At 44.1% G+C, this 24350-nt stretch overlaps 1 protein-coding gene across 2 annotated transcripts; it reads right to left on the bottom strand.

The window, feature by feature from the left end:
- Nucleotides 1–12953: 12953 nt before the first annotated feature.
- LOC307037578 (claudin-1-like) lies at nt 12954–20824 on the bottom strand. Of its 2 annotated transcripts, XM_079678611.1 has the most exons (7): nt 20673–20824; nt 19684–19868; nt 19415–19643; nt 15320–15484; nt 14640–14721; nt 13958–14071; nt 12954–13859 (listed from the first exon to the last, which is right to left on the bottom strand). In XM_079678611.1, the coding sequence occupies exons 3-7, from the start codon at nt 19629–19631 to the stop codon at nt 13763–13765; spliced, it is 675 nt and encodes a 224-aa protein (XP_079534737.1). In that variant the 5' UTR covers nt 19632–19643; nt 19684–19868; nt 20673–20824; the 3' UTR covers nt 12954–13762. The 2 variants fall into 2 exon arrangements, with proteins under 2 accessions (XP_079534737.1, XP_079534736.1); XM_079678610.1 differs by having other exon boundaries at nt 19415–19868.
- Nucleotides 20825–24350: the final 3526 nt, after the last annotated feature.

Here is a 24350-nt window from a genome sequence, read left to right as displayed (position 1 = left end):
CACCATGTACCTCTGAACTGTAGAGAGTAGAAGTACACCATGTACCTCTGAACTGTAGAGGAGTAGAAGTACACCATGTACCTCTGAACTGTAGTGCAGTATAACGCTAGCTAGCTATGGCCAACATCTAAACGTGATCTTGAGTGCTTGCTAGCTTGTTGAGTAACAGACAGCATGAATTGGGAAAGTGAATCTGCTTCATCAGCTCAGTTTAAAAGGAGATTTATTTACACAATAATTCTCTTTCCACACTTTCGTTTCTCAGGAGAATGAAAGCAGCAGAAAGACTGCACTTCTCTTTCTCCGTCACACTGACCTCATGAAGCACACACTACTCTCCAATCCTCTGCTGACTTCACACTTCACAGACAAATACACAACGCACCCATCTCAGAGCTATGAGGCCAGAGGGCGGCAGAACACCTACACACACCTACACACACCTACACACACCTTCACACACACCTACACACACACCTACACACACCTACACACACCTATACACACCTATACACACCTACACACACCTACACACACCTACACACACCTATACACACCTATACACACCTACACACACCTACACACACCTATACACACCTTCACAGACCTACACACACCTTCACAGACCTTCACACACCTACACACACCTACACACACCTACACACACCTATACACACCTATACACACCTACACACACCTACACACACCTATACACACCTATACACACCTACACACACCTACACACACCTATACACACCTATACACACCTACACACACCTACACACACCTACACACACCTATACACACCTATACACACCTACACACACCTACACACACCTATACACACCTTCACAGACCTACACACACCTACACACACCTACACACACCTTCACACACCTACACACACCTACACACACCTTCACACACACCTACACACACACCTACACACACCTACACACACCTACACACACCTTCACACACCTACACACACCTACACACACCTTCACACACCTACACACACCTACACACACCTTCACACACACCTACACACACCTACACACACCTTCACACACCTACACACACCTACACACACCTACACACACCTTCACACACACCTACACACACCTACACACACCTACACACACCTACACACACCTTCACACACACCTACACACACCTACACACACCTTCACACACCTACACACACCTACACACACCTACACACACCTTCACACACACCTACACACACCTACACACACCTACACACACCTACACACACCTACACACACCTTCACACACACCTACACACACCTACACACACCTACACACACCTACACACACCCTCACACACCTACACACACCTACACACACCTACACACACCTACACACACCTACACACACCTACACACACCCTCACACACCTACACACACCTACACACACCTATACACACCTACACACACCCTCACACACCTACACACACCTACACACACCTACACACACCTACACACACCTTCACACACACCTACACACACCTACACACACCTACACACACCTACACACACCTACACACACCTACACACACCTTCACACACACACCTACACACACCTACACACACCTACACACACCTATACACACCTACACACACCCTCACACACCTACACACACCTACACACACCTACACACACCTACACACACCTACACACACCTACACACACCTACACACACACCTACACACACCTACACACACCTACACACACCTATACACACCTACACACACCCTCACACACCTACACACACCTACACACACCTACACACACCTACACACACCTACACACACCTACACACACCCTCACACACCTACACACACCTACACACACCTATACACACCTACACACACCCTCACACACCTACACACACCTACACACACCTACACACACCTACACACACCTTCACACACCTACACACACCTACACACACCTACACACACCTATACACACCTACACACACCTTCACACACCTACACACACCTACACACACCTACACACACCTACACACACCTACACACACCTTCACAGACCTACACACACCTACACACACCTACACACACCTACACACACCTACACACACCTTCACACACCTACACACACCTACACACACCTACACACACCTACACACACCTACACACACCTTCACACACCTACACACACCTACACACACCTACACACACCTACACACACCTTCACACACCTACACACACCTACACACACCTACACACACCTTCACACACCTACACACACCTACACACACCTACACACACCTATACACACCTACACACACCTTCACACACCTACACACACCTACACACACCTACACACACCTTCACACACCTACACACACCTACACACACCTTCACACACCTACACACACCTACACACACCTACACACACCTTCACACACCTACACACACCTTCACACACCTACACACACCTACACACACCTTCACACACCTACACACACCTATACACACCTACACACACCTTCACACACCTACACACACCTTCACACACCTACACACACCTACACACACCTACACACGCTTACACACACCTACACACACCTACACACACCTTCACACACCTACACACACCTACACACACACCTACACACACCTACACACACCTTCACACACACCTACACACACCTACACACACCTACACACACCTTCACACACACCTACACACACCTACACACACCTTCACACACCTATACACACCTGCACACACCTTCACACACACCTACACACACCTACACACACCTTCACACACCTATACACACCTACACACACCTTCACACACACCTACACACACACACCTACAAACACCTACACACACATACACACACCTATACACACCTACACACACCTACACACACCTTCACACACCTACACACACCTACACACACCTATACACACATACACACACCTATACACACCTACACACACCTACACACACCTTCACACACCTACACACACCTACACACACCTACACACACCTATACACACCTACACACACCTATACACACCTACACACACCTATACACACCTACACACACCTTCACACCAGGGTTTCCGCTAGGATTTTTTCTTGCCAGTCAAATGTCCCGACAGAACTTATTTTACCGGACACATGTGAAACTTACCGCTCATGTTTCAATAATAATAATAAGAAGAATTGTGTAGCAGAGTTTCCATTAGCAGGTAATCACCGGACTAGGACCGGATATGCTGATGTTTAAAACTCAGTTAATGGCAGTCATTTGTATATTGCTTCAGTTTATAATCGTAACAGATTGAAAAATTCAGATTCATTTTTCGAATAAATGATTCCACAAACAACAAAATTATTACATTCAAACAAACTACTTGTAGATGAAGTACATTATTCAAGAGTTTACATTAACTTTGGATAATAACACCGGAGAAACGGATCCTCTCTTCTCCTCTCTCCCTCTCTCTCTCTCTCCCTCCCTCTCTCTCTCTCTCATCCTCTCTCTCCCTCTATCTCCCTCTCTCTCTCTCCCACCCTCCCTCTCTCTCTCCTGACAGCCCGTCAGTTTCTCATGCAGCGCGCTAAACAGTGGGCGGGGCTTCAGGTGATTATGCAGCAGCTGATCTGATCTCTCTCTCGCGTCCGGTTACACTTCACTCGCGTTTATGTCCATATCGATCAGATCCAGCTCTCCTGATCGGCCTTTATAGAGAGCACCGATCAAACTATTTAGAGTGAATATCGAACCAATCGATCGGACCATCCCTAATTATTACCGGACATTTTGACCGGCAGGTTTTGAATTTACCGGTTTTTAATAAATGTTACCATCTAAAAAACGGTAATTACCGGCTAACGGAAACCCTGCTACACACACACACCTACACACACCTTCACACACACCTTCACACACACTTACACACACCTACACACACCTACACACACCTACACACACACCGTCACACACACCTACACACACACCTTCACACACACCTACACACACACCTAAACACACCTACGCACACACCTTCATACACACCTACACACACAGCTTCACACACACACACACAGCTTCAAACACACACACACACACACACACACACACACACACACACACACACACACACACACACACACACACACACACACACACACACACACACACACACACACACACACACACACACACACACACACACACACACACATCACTAAGATATCATTTACAAATCTTACCTTTTTATTCTGTTTTTGAATAAAAGATCATTAATCCAGAACTTTTTCCTCAAGACTGTGTCATCTCTGCCACAGTGTGTGTGTGTGTGTGTGTGCGTGTGTGTGTGTGTGTGTGTGTGTGTGTGTGTGTGTGTGTGTGTGTGTGTGTGTGTGTGTGTGTGTGTGTGTATGTGTGTGTGTCAGGAGCTGTTTGCCGGTGTTTCTTTCCAGTTTCTGTGTTTCTGTTATTATTCCTGATGTTCTTTAGCTGTAGATGCCTTCCTCCTCCTCTCTGTTAGACGTTCTCCTGGTTCTCCTCCTGGTTCTTCTCCTCCTGGTTCTCCTCCTGGTTCTCCTCCTGGTTCTCCTCCTGGTTTTTATCTGTGTAGCCTCGCTCCTCTTTGGGAAATCTGCTCCTTGTTTCCTGTTTGTTTTATTTTCTAGCTGCAGGAAATGGTCATCTTTTCCTCTTCCTCCACCTCACTGAAGACCCCAACACACACACACACACACACACACACACACACACACACACACACACACACACACACACACACACACACACACACACACACACACACACACACACACACACACACACACACACACACACACACACACACACACACACACACACACACACACACACACGTTGGCTAACCCGGCGTGGACATTTGATTGAATAAACTCACTTTAGAACGGACAGGAGTAATTAATGCACTTTGTTTGAAACATTGCGTAGACTCTGCCCAAAAACATTTTCTTTATTTTACTCTGAAATGTTTGGCATATTGTCATATTTAAAGAACACAACTACTCATTGTCACCCAGTGAAGTTGGTTTCATTCAGAAACACAAAAATCTCTTATGTTATGCCTGTTTCTGGCTAATGAGCTTTCATACCAGTTCCTAACATTTTAAACAACTTATTCTAAGTCACGTAAACTGCAAGCCATCATCTGAAGTTTAGATGATAAACTAAATAACTTAACTTTTCCAACTCTCCATGCAGTAACTCAGCGGTTCCCAACCTGTGGGCCGTGGGCCGTGGCCTTGACAACGGTCATTACTCCTCTTAGCAACGGTCATTACAGTCATTGACAGCGGTCATTACAGACCTTGACAACGGTCATTACAGTCCTTGACAATGGTCATTACACCCCTTAGCAACGGTCATTACAGTCCTTGACAACGGTCATTACACCCCTTAGCAACGGTCATTACAGTCCTTGACAGCGGTCATTACAGTCCTTGACAACGGTCATTACAGTCCTTGACAATGGTCATTACACCCCTTAGCAACGGTCATTACAGTCCTTGACAACGGTCATTACACCCCTTAGCAACGGCCATTACAGTCCTTGACAGCGGTCATTACAGTCCTTGACAGCGGTCATTACAGTCCTTGACAACGGTCATTACAGTCCTTGACAATGGTCATTACACCCCTTAGCAACGGTCATTACAGTCCTTGACGACGGTCATTACAGTCCTTGACAAGTCATTACAGTCCTTGACAGCGGTCTGTTCTACTGGATTAACAATGTGTCACATGTTCTGAATTGACCAATCAGAACTTTATTTAGCCTCCGTATTGTTTATGGTTGAATGTGGGCCGCGAACATTTTTGAGATTCTGTTGTGGGCCCTGAGGGGAAAAAGGTTCGGAACCGCTGCTGTAACCGGTCGATTGGTTCTTTCACTTCAATGGATCACAGCAGAGCCTTACTTTTCTCAGGGTTGCTAATTCAAACTCATGACGTCACCTTTATTTGTAACGAATTACACAACTATCTCAAACCAGCTTCAAGTCCTGACAAACATGATTGTAAACCTATCGCTGACCAATATGTCAGGAAAATCCAAAACGAAAACAGTGATATTTTTTGTTTTAGCAATTGATCTGTGATGAAAACGGTCTGCAAACCCTCAGAGTGCACCCTGAAGGAGTCAAACTGTAACACAGAGAAACCTGTCTGTGCTGCCCCTGAACGCCTCGTTGGGGATCTTTCTTTTTCCATGTTTTCCTTCCGGGGCATATTGAAGTAACAACGTCCAAATGGACCAATCCGCGTGCTAAGGCTGAGCTCCGCGGCGTCTCGCTGTCTCGCAGACCCCACGCAGCAACTAGGGAACGACACCAGTAATCTAGCTCTAACTGTCGGCTCCTCGAGCCTCAAAGGGTGGAGCAGCGAGCCCCCCAACGTCCCCCCAACACGGCACCCAGACCCCACGCAGCATTCTCATCTGTTTGTCATTACTGGTGTCATTTCCTGGTTGCTAACAAACGCCATTGTAAAACATAAACACTGATGTTCAGTTGTGACGGTGGTCTCATCAGAACAGAGTGGGAGAGCTGACCAATCAGAGCACAGTGGGCTCACAGGGAGGGGGCGGGGGAGGAGCTCCAACAGGCCGTGTAGGACAGAGTGAATACTCATGCTATACAGAGATGCTGGATGAGAAACCAATGTGAGTTTGGAACATTGAACAATGTGAATCTCTTCTAGTAGACCTCATCAATGGAACTGTGATCAGTAGAAATGGCCGTGGGACCTTTAAGTGCTTTATCATTCACAGACGATTGCTCCAGTGCAGTGTTTGTGTATTTCCTTAACAACAAGAGTGACACAGTGCAAGCAACAGAGATTTCTGTCCATACTGCCCCATATGGGAGAGCAAGATGTATCAGGTCAGACAACGGCACAGAGTTCACAGGAAACATTACCAAGCACTATATGCAGTGATAAGAGAAGAAATGAAAAGCCAGCGCCATAATCCCCAAATCAAAATGGCGCTGATGAGCGGAACTGGCACACACTTTGTGATAAGGCCAGGTGCATGCTTATAGAACATGAGTATGTGTATGTGGCCCCATGCAGTACAGACAGCAGCTGGAGTAAGGAACAGACACCTTACTTTACGCTGACAGGTAGGCGGCCTCACCTGTCCAGAATGCACACGTTTGGCTCAGTGAGCTATGCCTGTAAGCGAGACCAAAAGAATCTGGACTCGAGGTGTGAAGAGGGAATGTTGTTGGATATGACACAAAGAGTCCAGCCTACATGGTCTATTTCCCTCACAGTGGAAAGGTGCAAACATCTAGACTAGTGACGTTTGTGACCAAGACCAATCCAGAAACAGAAACACAAACACAAACCGTCTCTGAGGATGACTTTGAGCTACAGAACAAATCAAGCAGGATACTAACGTTGGTCCAGTATCTATACCTGAGGTGACAGAGACAGGAGACACCAACAGTGAGCTTATCCTTCAAGAGCGAGGAAGGAGCCAGCTTACCTATGTGGCAGTGTGTGTGGTGAGGAGAGTGAGGATCAGCTACTGACCAACAGGGACTATTGATACAGATGAATGTGCAATATCCCTTTAACATTTAGGGAAGCTGTAACTCCATCTGAGTCAAAACAATGGGTTAGTGCAATCACTAAAAGAGAACGACATGTATCCTGACCAACGTACCTGAAGGGGAGAAAGCAGTGGGGGGTGAATGGGTGTGTGATATCAAAAGCAATGTTGATGGGTCTGAAAGATACAAGGCACCATAGGTAGCCGAGGGATACAGTCAGGAGAGGGGTGGCAACTATGAAGAGACATGTCCACCTCCTGCTAACCACACACACACACACACACACACACACACACACACACACACACACACACACACACACACACACACACACACACACACAGGCCTTAATGATAATGTTGTTGATAGAAACATGAACAGATGTAATGACAGAATAACAGAAAGAGATTAAAACACAAGAAACTCAGGAAACGTTTATTTACAACACGTTAAAACGAAAGATTGGAAAAATCACAAAAAACGTCGACATGAATCAAAGCACGAGTTAATTCATAAAGAAACAGAAACATACATTTAATTTCCGCTTCCTTCCAGATTGAGGGGATGGTGTGTTTCCGTGTTGGTCCCTGAAGGCAGCATCTCCCTGGGCCAATGAGACTTCTCCGTGTGATTTTGTGATGTTGTAGAAAATAAAGGATAATCTCATAATTATATCTCATCAGTCCAGAGTCAACATAAAGAAGATGTTTAGGGTTTAACCTGCAGTCAGATCACAAACTCAACGCCTAATGATTTATAATATAACTCTTTAATTACTGGATGTGGTTTAACAAGTTCAACTTTATGTGAAACTCCATGGAGCTATGAAACAATGTCAATGCTGTTAAAAGCACTCCGAATGCTTATTTCAGGGTGGGTGTGTGTGTGTGTGTGTGTGTGTGTGTGTGTGTGTGTGTGTGTGTGTGTGTGTGTGTGTGTGTGTGTGTGTGTGTGTGTGTGTGTCAGGACAGTAGTGAAACCTGACACAAACACACACACACACACACACACACACACACACACACACACACACACACACACACACACGTATACAGTCTTTATATTTAATTAAATGGCTTTTTAATTAACTCTTTCTTGAATCTGTTTTAAAACATTTGATTCAGGAGTGAATTTGATAACATTTGCATGAAATGAGGTAAAAAGTGATGATAAATCTCACCTGGTCCTTCAAAGCTCCTGAACTCTCTTTATTCTGTAAACTGTCTCTTCATAGCCTGGACACAGATGATATGTTCATGTGTTTTGCGATCATAAAAAGTATTTAACAAGAAATAACTCATTATCTCTGAGGGTTGGACTCACTCTTGGGACCATAATTGTCATCATAGGTTGTAACGCAATGGAACAGTTATTTAGTGCTCCAGGAAATAGGACAAACCTTAGATTGGACTTTCTAACCCCAAATAATTATACAGATAAAACTCCTGCATTCAAACTCTCACTTAACTTAAACCTGTAGATATCTAATTGCTCTTTGTTCAGCTCTGTTAGTGTACAGTTTCACGATCATGCTGTTGTGTTTATTGTATTTTCGTAACTCTGTCAGAACAATTTCCCTCTGGATAAATAAAGTCCGATCTTATCTTAAAAGTCTTGGTTTTAAAAGAACCTTAAAGGACTAAAAGTATTCACCAGGCAGAATCCTGTGTATGAAGTGACTGGATGATGGTTGTTGATGCATGAATGTGTTCCTCCCAGCTGGTGAAGGCTGAACTCGTTTGAAAGACTTTATAACTGCTGGACGTCTTTGTGACTGAACGTGGTGTTTGTGTCTCAGAGGCTGCAGGTGGACCTGGAGCGATCCGCCTCCATCAACAGGAGTCTGGGATCCAGAGTGGCTCAGTGCAGCCTCAACGGCCTGGCAGACTTCCTCTACAGGTACAGGACTAACATCACCACGTGTCCCCTCTTCTCCATGTCTCTACATCAACATGTGTCCCCTCTTCTTCATGTCTCTTCTACATCAACATGTGTCCCCTCTTCTTCATGTCTCTTCTACATCAACATGTGTCCCCTCTTCTCCATGTCTCTTCTACATCAACATGTGTCCCCTCTTCTCCATGTCTCTTCTACATCAACATGTGTCCCCTCTTCTCCATGTCTCTTCTACATCAACATGTGTCCCCTCTTCTTCATGTCTCTTCTTCATCAACATGTGTCCCCTCTTCTTCATGTCTCTTCTACATCAACATGTGTCCCCTCTTCTCCATGTCTCTTCTACATCAACATGTGTCCCTTCTTCTTCATGTCTCTTCTTCATCAACATGTGTCTCCTCTTCCTCATGTCTCTACTACATCAACATGTGTCCCCTCTTCTTCATGTCTCTACTACATCAACATGTGTCCCCTCTTCTTCATGTCTCTTCTTCATCAACATGTGTCCCCTCTTCTTCATGTCTCTTCTTCATCAACATGTGTCCCCTCTTCTTCATGTCTCTTCTTCATCAACATGTGTCTCCTCTTCCTCATGTCTCTACTACATCACCACGTGTCCCCTCTTCTCCATGTCTCTACATCAACATGTGTCCCCTCTTCTTCATGTCTCTTCTACATCAACATGTGTCCCCTCTTCTTCATGTCTCTTCTACATCAACATGTGTCCCCTCTTCTTCATGTCTCTTCTACATCAACATGTGTCCCCTCTTCTCCATGTCTCTTCTGCATCAACATGTGTCCCCTCTTCTTCATGTCTCTTCTTCATCAACATGTGTCCCCTCTTCTTCATGTCTCTTCTACATCAACATGTGTCCCCTCTTCTCCATGTCTCTTCTACATCAACATGTGTCCCTTCTTCTTCATGTCTCTTCTTCATCAACATGTGTCTCCTCTTCCTCATGTCTCTACTACATCAACATGTGTCCCCTCTTCTTCATGTCTCTACTACATCAACATGTGTCCCCTCTTCTTCATGTCTCTTCTTCATCAACATGTGTCCCCTCTTCTTCATGTCTCTTCTTCATCAACATGTGTCTCCTCTTCCTCATGTCTCTTCTACATCAACATGTGTCCCCTCTTCTCCATGTCTCTTCTACATCAACATGTGTCCCCTCTTCTTCATGTCTCTTCTTCATCAACATGTGTCCCCTCTTCTTCATGTCTCTACTACATCAACATGTGTCCCCTCTTCTTCATGTCTCTTCTTCATCAACATGTGTCCCCTCTTCTTCATGTCTCTTCTACATCAACATGTGTCCCCTCTTCTTCATGTCTCTTCTACATCAACATGTGTCCCCTCTTCTTCATGTCTCTTCTACATCAACATGTGTCCCCTCTTCTTCATGTCTCTTCTACCTCAACATGTGTCCCCTCTTCTTCATGTCTCTTCTACATCAACATGTGTCCCCTCTTCTTCATGTCTCTTCTACATCAACATGTGTCCCCTCTTCTTCATGTCTCTTCTACATCAACATGTGTCCCCTCTTCTTCATGTCTCTTCTACCTCAACATGTGTCCCCTCTTCTTCATGTCTCTTCTACATCAACATGTGTCCCCTCTTCTCCATGTCTCTTCTACATCAACATGTGTCCCCTCTTCTTCATGTCTCTTCTACATCAACATGTGTCCCCTCTTCTTCATGTCTCTTCTACATCAACATGTGTCCCCTCTTCTCCATGTCTCTTCTTCATCAACATGTGTCCCCTCTTCTTCATGTCTCTTCTACATCAACATGTGTCCCCTCTGTGGAAAGAGACTCTGAAAGTTTCAGGAACAAAGATTCTCTCTCTTTTTGATCCATTTCTATAAAAACCTGTCTGAAAATGAGCTGATCAGATTTTGGCCACTTGATGATGTCATAACGATGTTCTGTCTCATGTAACCATTAGCCAATCAGCAACAAGGTAACCCCCCCCCCCCCCCCCCCCCCTTATCACCTGAATCTCCTCTAGAGCTCCATTGAGTTCTTTGTAACCAAATGTCTCTCAGAGGGGGCGTGGGGAGGGGCTCCTTATTTTCATCTGAAGTAACAGACAGAGAATCAGCCCTTTGGAAACAGGGCTGAAACAGAGGGGATTATGGGTAACGCTGCAATGATCTGTTTGGTGTTTCAGCCAATCAGAGACAGAGATAAACTTAATGGAATAACAGATTCATAAAAGAGATACATAATAGTTTAATAGGAACATTGTAAATACATAAGGTGCTAAAACAAGTTAAAAGACTTCTGGGTAAGCAGCTGAAATAACTCAGCGTTTGTGAAGACTCAGGTTTCCTGGAAGTGTGTTCCATGTGTGGGGAGCATAACAACTAAAAGCAGAATTGTATCTTATGTAGTATTACAATACTGTAGAACACTCATAAACCCCGCTGTAAAAAACAATAGAAGAATGTGTCTAATCGCCCAGAAAGACCTGAGGCAGTGGAGAAAATATATTCTGTATAAAAGTGATCAGGATTAAGACGTTTCTGTTTGTAGTTTCCAGCGTAAAGTGGAGATGTTTCACGAGGGGATGCAGAGCGGCATGTTCGGAGACAACGAGGACGGATACGTGTCCAAAACCATCGCGCTGGTCAACTGCTGCCCTCCCTTCAGGTACCAGAGAGACAAACCGGGACTGAATCAGCCAACTCCTGGATCTACTGGGATACTTTATTTTTGTTATTTAGAGAAATGTAGGGTCTTTATTTTACACTTTGAGCCAATGAGAAATAAATGTCTCGCATCAAATAATATTTCTTTGTCTATGGAGACTTTTGTAAATGATTTGTCATAAAGTATATTGTTCTTGTTGAAGTCATTTAATTAATTAAAAATATTTACTTTTTTACATTTTATTTTGAGATTCACAAGGGGACAGTGGCTTTCATTTAAAAATAAGAAATATAATATTCATAATACAAAATAATAATAATAATAATAATAATAATAATAATGAATGATGGTGTGTTTCCGTGTTGGTCCCTGAAGGCAGCATCTCCCTGGGCCAATGAGACTTCTCCGTGTGATTTTGTGTTGTTGTAGAAAATAAAGGATAATCTCATAATTATATCTGATCAGTCCAGAGTCAACATAAAGAAGATGTTTAGGGTTTAACCTGCAGTCAGATCACAAACTCAACGCCTAATGATTTATAATATAACTCTTTAATTACTGGATGTGGTTTAACAAGTTCAACTTTATGTGAAACTCCATGGAGCTATGAAACAATGTCAATGCTGTTAAAAGCACTCCGAATGCTTATTTCAGGGTGTGTGTGTGTGTGTGTGTGTGTGTGTGTGTGTGTGTTGTGTGTGTGTGTGTGTGTGTGTGTGTGTGTGTGTGTGTGTGTGTGGGGGTGTGTGTGTGGGTGTTTGTGTGTGGGTGTTTGTGTGTGTGTGTGTGTGTGTGTGTGTGTGTGTGTGTGTGTGTGTGTGTGTGTGTGTGTGTGTGTGTGTGTGTGAGTGAGTGAGAGTGAGAGAGTGTGTGTGTGTGTGTGTGTGTGTGTGTGTGTGTGTGTGTGGTGTGTGTGTGGTGTGTGTGTGTGTGTGTGTGTGTGTGTGTGTGTGTGTGTGTGTGTGTGTGTGTGTGTGTGTGTGTGTGTGGTTGTGTTGTATTCAGACACTTGTTTAAATCCACCAGCTGGGTATTTACTGATGTATTTTAGAACATCTCTTCAGCTTGTGATAACCACAGACATGATTTCAGGAGAACAACTAAAAACACATTCAGAGAACCATTGACTTCCAGACCAGGGGACAGGAAGTGATGACATGCTGACTCATTGCCTGGTTTTAGGACTCATTCCTCAGCTCTCTACGACATTTAGAGAATGTTGTCACATCAGAAATGTATAGTAGGGTCTATAACCTGCCAGATGTGATTAGCATAATCACCCATACGGATAACAGTTCAACATCTGATTGGCTGGTTTGGATTACATTAGAGTGGTTTGGGGGTTTATTGGGGATGCTGAACCCATTGTTTCACTTGTTAGGAAGCTAACTGTTAGATTACACCAGAAAGTGGCCTACTCACAGCGGTCTGTTGTTAGCGGTTTTTAAATCTCCTTTGTTACCCACAGACCTTATTTCAGGATAACAACCCAAAACACATTGAGCTCCAGACCAGGGGACAGGAAGTGATGACATGCTGACCCATTGCCTGGCTCTAGGACTCATTCCTGATGATGTGGTTCAGACGTAAGCTGCCTTGGAGCTGCTCTGTGAGGGCGGAGCGGCTCTATAGATCTGCTCTCCTCCCGTCGTCGGGGAGAGGCTGTACGAGAACTGCCTGCAGGAGGAAACAAAGACACAGGCATTAGAGTTATATTGTTTGTGTGTGTGTGTGTGTGTGTGTGTGTGTGTGTGTGTGTGTGTGTGTGTGTGTACCGTGCAGAGGGAAGAGGAGTCGTCTTCCTGCAGGAGGAGCACAGCATCGATCCTCCCAGTATGGCCATCCCTGCAGCGGCCCAGCCAAAATACAGACCAGTGCCCAGCTCAAACCTGCACACACACACACACACACACACACACACACACACACACACACACACACACACACACACACACACACACACACACACACACACACACACACACACACACACACACACACACACACACACACACACACACACACACACACACACACACACACACACACACACACACACACACACACACACCCTGGCCTTAATGATAATTCAGTTAGCAGCATCGCCCCCTGGTGGAGTTAAACATATTGTCTGTTTGTGACTGTGTGGTGTGTCCACGCAGAACGCACAGTTCGTATTGTTGGGGTGGTTTTACGGCACGTCGGTTCATTTGTTGTTTAAATTGTTGTTTTTTGTGGTTTTTATCAGTTTTGTATTCTTTTGAAAAGCAATTTCTTCACATGATCTAATCTTGTGTTGTTTCCATGGTTTGATTTTATGCAGCTTGCGTTTTCCAAAGAGATTTGATCCGTGCTGAAAGTCAACAGTGACTCTGTTTACTGAATGGAACCAGATCTTTGTGTAAAGCTGCGTTTGTGAAGATTAAAATGTCGTAAAGGTGTTTCTTTCTGACGGACCTGACTCCTCCGTACAGCGGGTCGTGGAACTCGTGGATGATTCTGCTCGCGTACCAGGACACGGCGCTCAGGGAAAACACACCTGAGGAGAGACAGGAAGTACAAAAAACAATAACATTAGGACGTCACCATCTTGGTTTTTGGACGTCATCATTCATCTCTGTTCAGGTTTGAACAGAGATGAGTTTCTAATCTGTGAAAAAGACCAACATTGAGATCAGTTTATTTTAGTGAGGTATAAAAAGCAATGATAACTGTTGGGAAGATACTGAATGTCCTCCTCCAACATGAGAGTAACATGATAACAAAGGTATCACCTGTAGCTGTGAACATGACAGGATGTGTGATTACCTAGCCGAGCATCAGGACTGTTTGAGGCATATGATAGCTATGTGATTAACATGATGATTCAGCCTCTATGGAGAGAGACATATGACAAGCATGATCATTTCTGACGTGGAGCTAATCTGAAGTAAACATTGAATACTGCTTTCTATTCCTCCATCTTGTGACTGTGGAACTCCCTCTCTTGGATATCAGCATGTGAAGGACACTGTTCAGGAACTAGTTGATGCTCTGTATGTGATGACTACTTCCATTCTGGAGAGGATCACAGATACATGGATCCTGAGGTTGAAGCTCAAGCCGGGGACCAGGGAGATTTTCTAACAGTTACGTACCGGACAGGATGAACAGGAGTCCTCCGGTCAGGGCCATCTTCTCCTTGGCGCTCTCCGAGATTCTTCCGATCTTCGTGCACTTGAGTCCAAGGACGGAGACGATGGTGGAGGCGAGTCCGAGCATCAGAGAGAGGATCATCAGAGCCCGGCACACCTGCAGGTGGACTGCACACAGGAAGTACAGTTTATACAGCAGTTTAGAACAGTTTGGGGCTAAAGATAGTGCAGACATTAGTCTCTAAGCTGTTAACATTAGCCACCTTTAGCTTAGCGGTGGTGACGTGAAGTCATGTGACCGTGCTGTAGTTCCTTTATAGCCCAACATTAGCCTCCTTTAGCTTAGCAGTGGTGACGTGAAGTCATGTGACCGTGCTGTAGTTCCTTTATAGCCCAACATTAGCCTCCTTTAGCTTAGCGGTGGTGACGTGAAGTCATGTGACCGTGCTGTAGTTCCTTTATAGCCCAACATTAGCCTCCTTTAGCTTAGCGGTGGTGACGTGAAGTCATGTGACCGTGCTGTAGTTCCTTTATAGCCCAACATTACATTACATTACATTACATTACATTACATTGCATTTAGCTGACGCTTTTATCCAAAGCGACTTACAATAAGTGCATTCGACCAGGAAGATACAACCTTTAAGAAAACAGAATCATATAAGTACATCAGGTTTCATAGAGCCAAACATTTCAAGTGCTACTCAACTGGCATTTAGAAAGCCAGCCCTTTATTAGTATATAAGTGCTTTGTTAGTAATTCTATCGCTCGAAGTGAAGTCTAAAGAGATGAGTTTTCAGTTTGCGTCGGAAGATGTGTAAGCTGTCTGCTGTCCTGATTTCAATGGGGAGCTCATTCCACCATTTTGGAGCCAGGATAGCAAACCCACGTGTTTTTAATGACGGGAACTTGGGTCCCCCTCGCAGTGCGGGGGCAGCGAGCTGTTTGGCTGATGCAGAGCGGAGTGCACGTGCTGGGGTGTACGGTTTAACCATGTCCTGGATGTAGGAAGGGCCAGATCCATTCGCAGCATGGTACGCAAGTACCAGTGTCTTGAAGTGGATTCTAGCAGTTACTGGAAGCCAGTGAAGGGAGCGGAGGAGCGGTGTGGTGTGGGAGAATTTGGGAAGGTTGAAGACCAGACGAGCCGCTGCATTCTGGATGAGCTGCAGAGGTCGGATGGCACATGCAGGTAGACCAGCCATGAGGGAGTTGCAGTAGTCTAGGCGTGAGATGACGAGAGCCTGGAACAGAATCTGCGCTGATGTCTGGGTCAGCTGGGGACGTATCCTCCTGATGTTGTAAAGAGTGTATCTGCAGCAGCGGGTTGTAGCAGCGATGTTTGCAGTGAAGGACAGTTTGTTATCTAGGGTCACACCCAGATTCCTTGCAGTCTGAGTCGGGGAAACAACAGAGGTGCCGATGTTGATTGTTAGGTCAAGAGTGGGACAATCTTTTCCCGGAAGGAAGAGCAGTTCAGTCTTGTCAAGTTTGAGCTTGAGGTGGTGAGCAGACATCCACTGAGAGATGTCTGCTAGGCAAGCAGAGATGCGTGCGACGACCTGGGTCTCTGAGCGGGGAAAGGACAGAATTAGTTGGGTGTCGTCAGCGTAGCAGTGGTATGAAAAACCATGCGGGCTAATGACTGATCCGAGCGAGTTTGTGTACAGGGAGAAGAGGAGGGGACCAAGAACCGAGCCCTGAGGGACCCCTGTAGTTAATTGACAAGGGTCGGACTCGGACCCTCTCCAAGTAACCCTGTAGGTGCGGTCGTTGAGGTATGAGGTGAGGAGGGAAAGTGCAGTGCCTGAAACTCCAAGTTCTTGGACAGTGCGAAGGAGGATCCGATGGTTCACCGTGTCGAATGCAGCAGACAGGTCCAGAAGGATGATGACAGAGGAGAGGGAGGCTGCTTTAGCAGTGTGCAGTTTGTCAGAGACAGCAAGGAGAGCAGTTTCTGTTGAGTGACCTGCCTTGAAACCAGACTGGTGCGGATCCAGAAGGTTGTTCTGATGGAGATAACAGGAGAGTTGTTTAAAGACAGCGCGTTCAAGTGTTTTAGACAGGAACGGGAGGAGAGAGACAGGCCTGTAGTTTATAACATCAGACGGGTTGAGAGGGGGTTTCTTAAGGAGAGGGTTTACTCTTGCCTCCTTGAGACTGTTTGGAAAGTGACCAGAAGTTAGAGAAGTGTTGATGAAATGGGTGAGAAATGGTAGAATATCAGGAGCGATAGTCTGAAGGAGGTTTGAGGGGATAGGGTCCAGAGGACAGGTGGTAGGACATTAGCCACCTTTAGCTTAGCGGTGGTGACGTGAAGTCATGTGACCGTGCTGTAGTTCCTTTATAGCCCAACATTAGCCACCTTTAGCTTAGCGGTGGTGACGTGAAGTCATGTGACCGTGCTGTAGTTCCTTTATAGCCCAACATTAGCCTCCTTTAGCTTAGCGGTGGTGACGTGAAGTCATGTGACCGTGCTGTAGTTCCTTTATAGCCCAACATTAGCCACCTTTAGCTTAGCGGTGGTGACGTGAAGTCATGTGACCGTGCTGCAGTAGATAATGCCATATTTATTGAAGATTTTACATTATAAATATTCCCCAAAATTATTCAAAAGCATATTCTTCCAAACTCCTTGCTGTAGTATGACCACCAGGAGACTATTGATGTGTGTGGTGAGTTTGGTAGTAGGCTAATATACTGTATAATAGTGATTGCATATTATTGTATTCTCTTTTTTCGGAGTTGCACTTTGCAGACGGTCCCTGCACTCGTTTCTACTCCGGCTGCGGATAGAGACCAATGTAATGTGTCCAGCTCGGAGGACGGCCGGCGCGTATTGGCTTTTTTTGATCAAAATGTGATTGTAGTTCGTTGTCAACCTACCGCGGTACTTAGGAGACGTCATTTGTGTCTGAATAACGTTTTCATGAGTTATTGATCCGTGAAATCTGAATCTCCCAATATCGTTCCAACTTTACTGAACTAAGCCAGAGGACCGTCTCATTTCGTAGACCGCTCGGTTTGCTGTTCCTCCACTTTATTTGTATATTTATACATTTATTTTGGATGAAAACTTAGCGTGAGGAAAGGCATGTGTGGCGTGAGTGCGTGAGATATAGGTTAATTGCGTGACTCTCACGCTCAATGCGTGAGTGTTGGCAGCCCTGGTTAAGTCATGTGACTGTGCTGTAGTTCCTTTATAGCCCAACATTAGCCTCCTTTAGCTTAGCTGTGGTGACGTGAAGTGATGTGACCGTGCTGTAGTTCCTTTATAGCCCACCATTAGCCACCTTCAGATTAGCGGTGGTGAAGTGAAGTCATGTGACCGTGCTGTAGTTCCTTTATAGCCCACCATTAGCCACCTTTAGCTTAGCGGTGGTGACGTGAAGTCATGTGACCGTGCTGTAGTTCCTTTATAGTCCAACATTAGCCGCCTTTAGCTTAGCGGTGGTGACGTGAAGTCATGTGACCGTGCTGTAGTTCCTTTATTGCCCAACATTAGCCGCCTTTAGCTTAGCGGTGGTGACGTGAAGTCATGTGACCGTGCTGTAGTTCCTTTATTGCCCAACATTAGCCGCCTTTAGCTTAGCGGTGGTGACGTGAAGTCATGTGACCGTGCTGTAGTTCCTTTATAGCCCAACATTAGCCTCCTTTAGCTTAGCGGTGGTGACGTGAAGTCATGTGACCGTGCTGTAGTTCCTTTATAGCCCAACATTAGCCTCCTTTAGCTTAGCGGTGGTGACGTGAAGTCATGTGACCGTGCTGTAGTTCCTTTATAGCCCAACATTAGCCACCTTTAGCTTAGCGGTGGTGACGTGAAGTCATGTGACCGTGCTGTAGTTCCTTTATAGCCCAACATTAGCCACCTTTAGCTTAGCGGTGGTGACGTGAAGTCATGTGACCGTGCTGTAGTTCCTTTATAGCCCAACATTAGCCTCCTTTAGCTTAGCGGTGGTGACGTGAAGTCATGTGACCGTGCTGTAGTTCCTTTATAGCCCAATTTTAGCTCTTTATATGTGCGAGTCTGTGTGTGTGCGTGTGTGTGTATGTATGTGTGTGTGTATGTGTGTGTATGTGTGCGTGTGTGTGTGTACCTGGGAGTCCTAAGGTGGTTTTGAAGCGGCTGCACTGCAGGCTTCCCAGTGATGAGGCAGCGCAGCTCATCCAAAGCCCCTCAAACTGTCTCTGGCTGCTGCTAACGGACTCCGCCTGACTCCTGACCCTCCACAGTTGGGAGGAGGTGCAGCTGGAGGCCAGGCACCAGGACGCCACGCCCAGCATCAAACCCACAACCTGCAGGCACACCGCCATGCCCAGAGACACCTGGGAACTCCTGGGAACACCTGGGCACTCCTGGAAACACCTGGGAACTCCTGGAAACACCTGGGAACTCCTGGAAAAGCACGGAAACCCCTTGGAATCTTCTTGCAATCACCTGGCTACTCTTATAAATACTTTGGAGCACCTATAGAATTCTGGAAACCACTTGGGAGCACTGGAAAATCCTGGAAACCACCTGGAAACTTCTTGTAGGGACCTGGAAACCACCTGGAAATCATGGGTAGATTATGAGACGGTTGTGCAAAGGCCCCATCGGCTCACTGGGAGTCACACAATGAGTTGTAAGAGTAAACAGTAATAGTTGTGTAACCTTTTATTTGTAGTCATTTTGTCTTTATTGTCTTTTTATCTATTATTAATAACTTTACTGTTTGTACTTTGATTATATTTTGAAGCTGGTAGTTTTGAACTTTTACTTTTACTACTACTTTTTTTTGTAATGTAAAGTTCTTAGAGACCACAGTATTTGTACTTTGATGTTTCAACACAGTCACATCCGAACAGCAGCGTGACATATATATAAAATCCGTGGCAGCACGGAGACGAAGCTGCAGTCCGTGTGTAAACCTATCTTTCCCTTAAGTCACTGAAAGCACTTTGTAACTATGTTTTGAAAGTTGCTATATTAATAAAGTTTAATATTATTGTTCCTACTAACTTCTAACGTCTCTTTCCCCCAGACTAAAGCTTTCTAAAGAACGTTCTCTAACATGAAAACACGTGTTTCAGAATGAGAATCAGGGAAATGCACGTTATTGTAACGGCAGAAATATAGCACGGATAAATCTGAAGAGAAAATACGTGTTATTTAAAAATAGAAAACAACAAAGTAGGCTCACGTTATACATTATAAAAGGCACTGTAAGTTAAAACAATAGCAGAGTGATACACCGTGGACAGGAAAGAACTAAGTAGGATTGTAGTTTTTTAAAGTGACCATAAGTAAAGAGGCAGCTGGTGCTGTTTACAGATTTTAAATAAGTTTAAATTAAAATAAAGTTGAGTTCTCACCGTCAGCAGCTGCTCTCTCTCTCTGAGTCTCGATGGACCGATCCGACCTTCAGGCTCAGGTTCAACGACCTGGACCTGAACAAACAGGTCGACTCACACGAGAGTTTCTGCTTCTAACAGAGAGAAGGACTCAGATGGTACTTTAGTGAAAGTAGAAGTACTCAGATCTTGTTCTTGAGTCAAAGTAGAAGTACTCAGATCTTGTACTTGAGTGAAAGTAGAAGTACTCAGATCTTGTTCTTGAGTAAAAGTAGAAGTACTCAGATCTTGTACTTTTTAAAAGTAGAAGTAGTCAGATCTTGTACTTGAGTAAAAGTAGAAGTACTCAGATCTTGTACTTGAGTAAAAGTAGAAGTACTCAGATCGTGTTCTTGAGTAAAAGTAGAAGTACTCAGATCTTGTACTTGAGTAAAATTAGAAGTACTCAGATCTTGTACTTGAGTAAAAGTAGAAGTACTCAGATCTTGTACTTAGTAAAAGTAGAAGTACTCAGATCTTGTACTTAGTAAAAGTAGAAGTACTCAGATCTTGTTCTTGATTAAAAGTAGAAGTACTCAGATCTTGTACTTAGTAAAAGTAGAAGTACTCAGATCTTGTACTTGAGTAAAAGTAGAAGTACTCAGGTCTTGTACTTAGTAAAAGTAGAAGTACTCAGATCTTGTACTTGAGTAAAAGTAGAAGTACTCAGGTCTTGTACTTAGTAAAAGTAGAAGTACTCAGATCTTGTACTTGAGTGAAAGTAGAAGTACTCAGATCTTGTTCTTGAGTAAAAGTAGAAGTACTCAGATCTTGTACTTTTTAAAAGTAGAAGTAGTCAGATCTTGTACTTGAGTAAAAGTAGAAGTACTCAGATCTTGTACTTGAGTAAAAGTAGAAGTACTCAGATCGTGTTCTTGAGTAAAAGTAGAAGTACTCAGATCTTGTACTTGAGTAAAATTAGAAGTACTCAGATCTTGTACTTGAGTAAAAGTAGAAGTACTCAGATCTTGTACTTAGTAAAAGTAGAAGTACTCAGATCTTGTACTTAGTAAAAGTAGAAGTACTCAGATCTTGTTCTTGATTAAAAGTAGAAGTACTCAGATCTTGTACTTAGTAAAAGTAGAAGTACTCAGATCTTGTACTTGAGTAAAAGTAGAAGTACTCAGGTCTTGTACTTAGTAAAAGTAGAAGTACTCAGATCTTGTACTTAGTAAAAGTAGAAGTACTCAGATCTTGTACTTAGTAAAAGTAGAAGTACTCAGATCTTGTTCTTGATTAAAAGTAGAAGTACTCAGATCTTGTACTTAGTAAAAGTAGAAGTACTCAGATCTTGTACTTGAGTAAAAGTAGAAGTACTCAGAACTTGTACTTGAGTAAAAGTAGAAGTACTCAGGTCTTGTACTTAGTAAAAGTAGAAGTACTCAGAACTTGTACTTGAGTAAAAGTAGAAGTACTCAGATCTTGTTCTTGAGTAAAAGTAGAAGTACTCAGATCTTGTTCTTGATTAAAAGTAGAAGTACTCAGATCTTGTACTTAGTAAAAGTAGAAGTACTCAGATCTTGTACTTGAGTAAAAGTAGAAGTACTCAGAACTTGTACTTGAGTAAAAGTAGAAGTACTCAGGTCTTGTACTTAGTAAAAGTAGAAGTACTCAGATCTTGTACTTGAGTAAAAGTAGAAGTACTCAGATCTTGTACTTAGTAAAAGTAGAAGTACTCAGATCTTGTTCTTGATTAAAAGTAGAAGTACTCAGATCTTGTACTTAGTAAAAGTAGAAGTACTCAGATCTTGTACTTGAGTAAAAGTAGAAGTACTCAGAACTTGTACTTGAGTAAAAGTAGAAGTACTCAGGTCTTGTACTTAGTAAAAGTAGAAGTACTCAGAACTTGTACTTGAGTAAAAGTAGAAGTACTCAGATCTGGTTCTTGAGTAAAAGTAGAAGTACTCAGATCTTGTACTTTAGTAAAAGTAGAAGTACCAGAGTGTAGGAATACTCTGTTACAGTAAAAGTCCTGTATTCAAAATGTTCCTCAAGTGAAAGTAGAAAAGTATTCTCATCAAAATATAGTGAAAGACAGTAAAAGTAGTCATTGTGCAGATTGGTCCATTTCAGAATAATATATACGATATGTTTTATAATGATTGATCGTGAAAGTGTTCTCAAAGCTGCTAAAGGTGCAGCTAGTCTGAATGACTTTGTATACTGCAGGGTAGCTGGTGGATTTACTCCAGGTGGAACTAAAGTCTGAGGGTTACCAACCCTCACACTTTAGGGAACATCATGTTGTATAAACATTGGGAGTAAGGTCGTACGATACGTGTCCGTGTATCAGCGGGATAATTATCCCTCACATACACAGTAGATCTTATTCATTCAAAACCTTATTTACTTTAGGGAAGATCCTTTTGAATGAAGAAGTTTGAATTCCTCTTAATAAAGATGTGTAGTAGTGACAGTATCACAGTATTATTATCAGTATGTACAGTTGTGTACAGAAACTCTGTGTGTGTGTGTGTGTGTGTGTGTGTGTCTGTGTGTGTGTGTCTGTGTGTGTGTGTGTGTGTGTGTGTGTGTGTGTGTGTGTGTGTGTGTGTGTGGACTTCAACCTGTTTATCAGACTCCATGTTTGCTCATCACTGATCCTCACTCAGATCATCAAACAGCTTCCAGTGAAATGTTCTCAAACTAAAAACACTAACTTCCTTTTTTTGTGGTTATCTCAGGATCTAAAGTCATGAAGATAATTACCAGTGAATATCTATATATATATATATCAATCAGGAGAGACTTAGTTGAAGTTGATAACATTAGTATTGCCGTGCGCAATACTGTTTTTGGAGATTAGACCCCACTGTGATGAATTAGGGGGGAGGGGAAGCCGACTAGAAAGAGAACCCCCCCGGGGTCTAGACACTGGTGCTGGTGAATACTAAGGGAAAATAAAATCCGGAGTGATGAGGGTTCCTCTGAGCTGTCCTGCCTTGGATCTGAACGCTGGAGGTGAAGGAGGGTCAATTCTCCTGAACGATGCTGACGGGGGAGAGAAGAGCAGATTCAAACGTTTTGCCTGGTGTGCTGATTGGCTGTGGGAAATAAGACGCAGCCGATTGGTTTAGCTGGGGTGAGTTGCGCCTTTTGCTGATTGAGAAAGGGGGCGAGTGAGTGAGGGAGGGAGGGAGGATTGTGAATGAGAGCGTGGGAACCAGTCTTCCTGAAAGAATTTACGCTGAGCTTCATATATTGGCAAGAAAAATCTACAAGAGATAGTAAGGTGCAATCAGAGAGATACAGTATGTCCACGTTTTTGAGCAAGTCCACGAATCCAGTCTTTGTCATGTCTGTCACCACCTTCGCGCAGCTGCTGGCGCCACTTCGTCCGGTCCTCCGCCAGCCTCTCCCAGTTATCCGTCGCAATGTCCAGGGCCTTCATGTCACGTTTTACGACATCCTTGAAGCGCAGCAGTGGTCGTCCTCTGCCTCTGGAACCAGCGCTCAGCTCGCTGTATAAGATGTCCTTTGGCATGCGGCCATCTGGCATTCTGCGAAGGTGACCAAGCCACCGTGTGCAAGTTCTCCCACTTCAAAAGATGAGAGAGGCCTGTCATGTTCATCCTGGGTATACCTCAACTATGAGAGACAGAATGAGAAAAACAAAAAATCCATAAAATCACATTGTCTGATTTTTAAAGACTTTATTTG

Source organism: Notothenia rossii, assembly GCF_949606895.1.
Source record: "Notothenia rossii genome assembly, chromosome: 4".
In the NCBI taxonomy this organism is placed as follows: Eukaryota; Metazoa; Chordata; class Actinopteri; order Perciformes; family Nototheniidae; genus Notothenia; species Notothenia rossii.
Note: the sequence above shows the minus strand (reverse complement) of the source record. Positions and strands in the feature narration are given on the sequence as shown.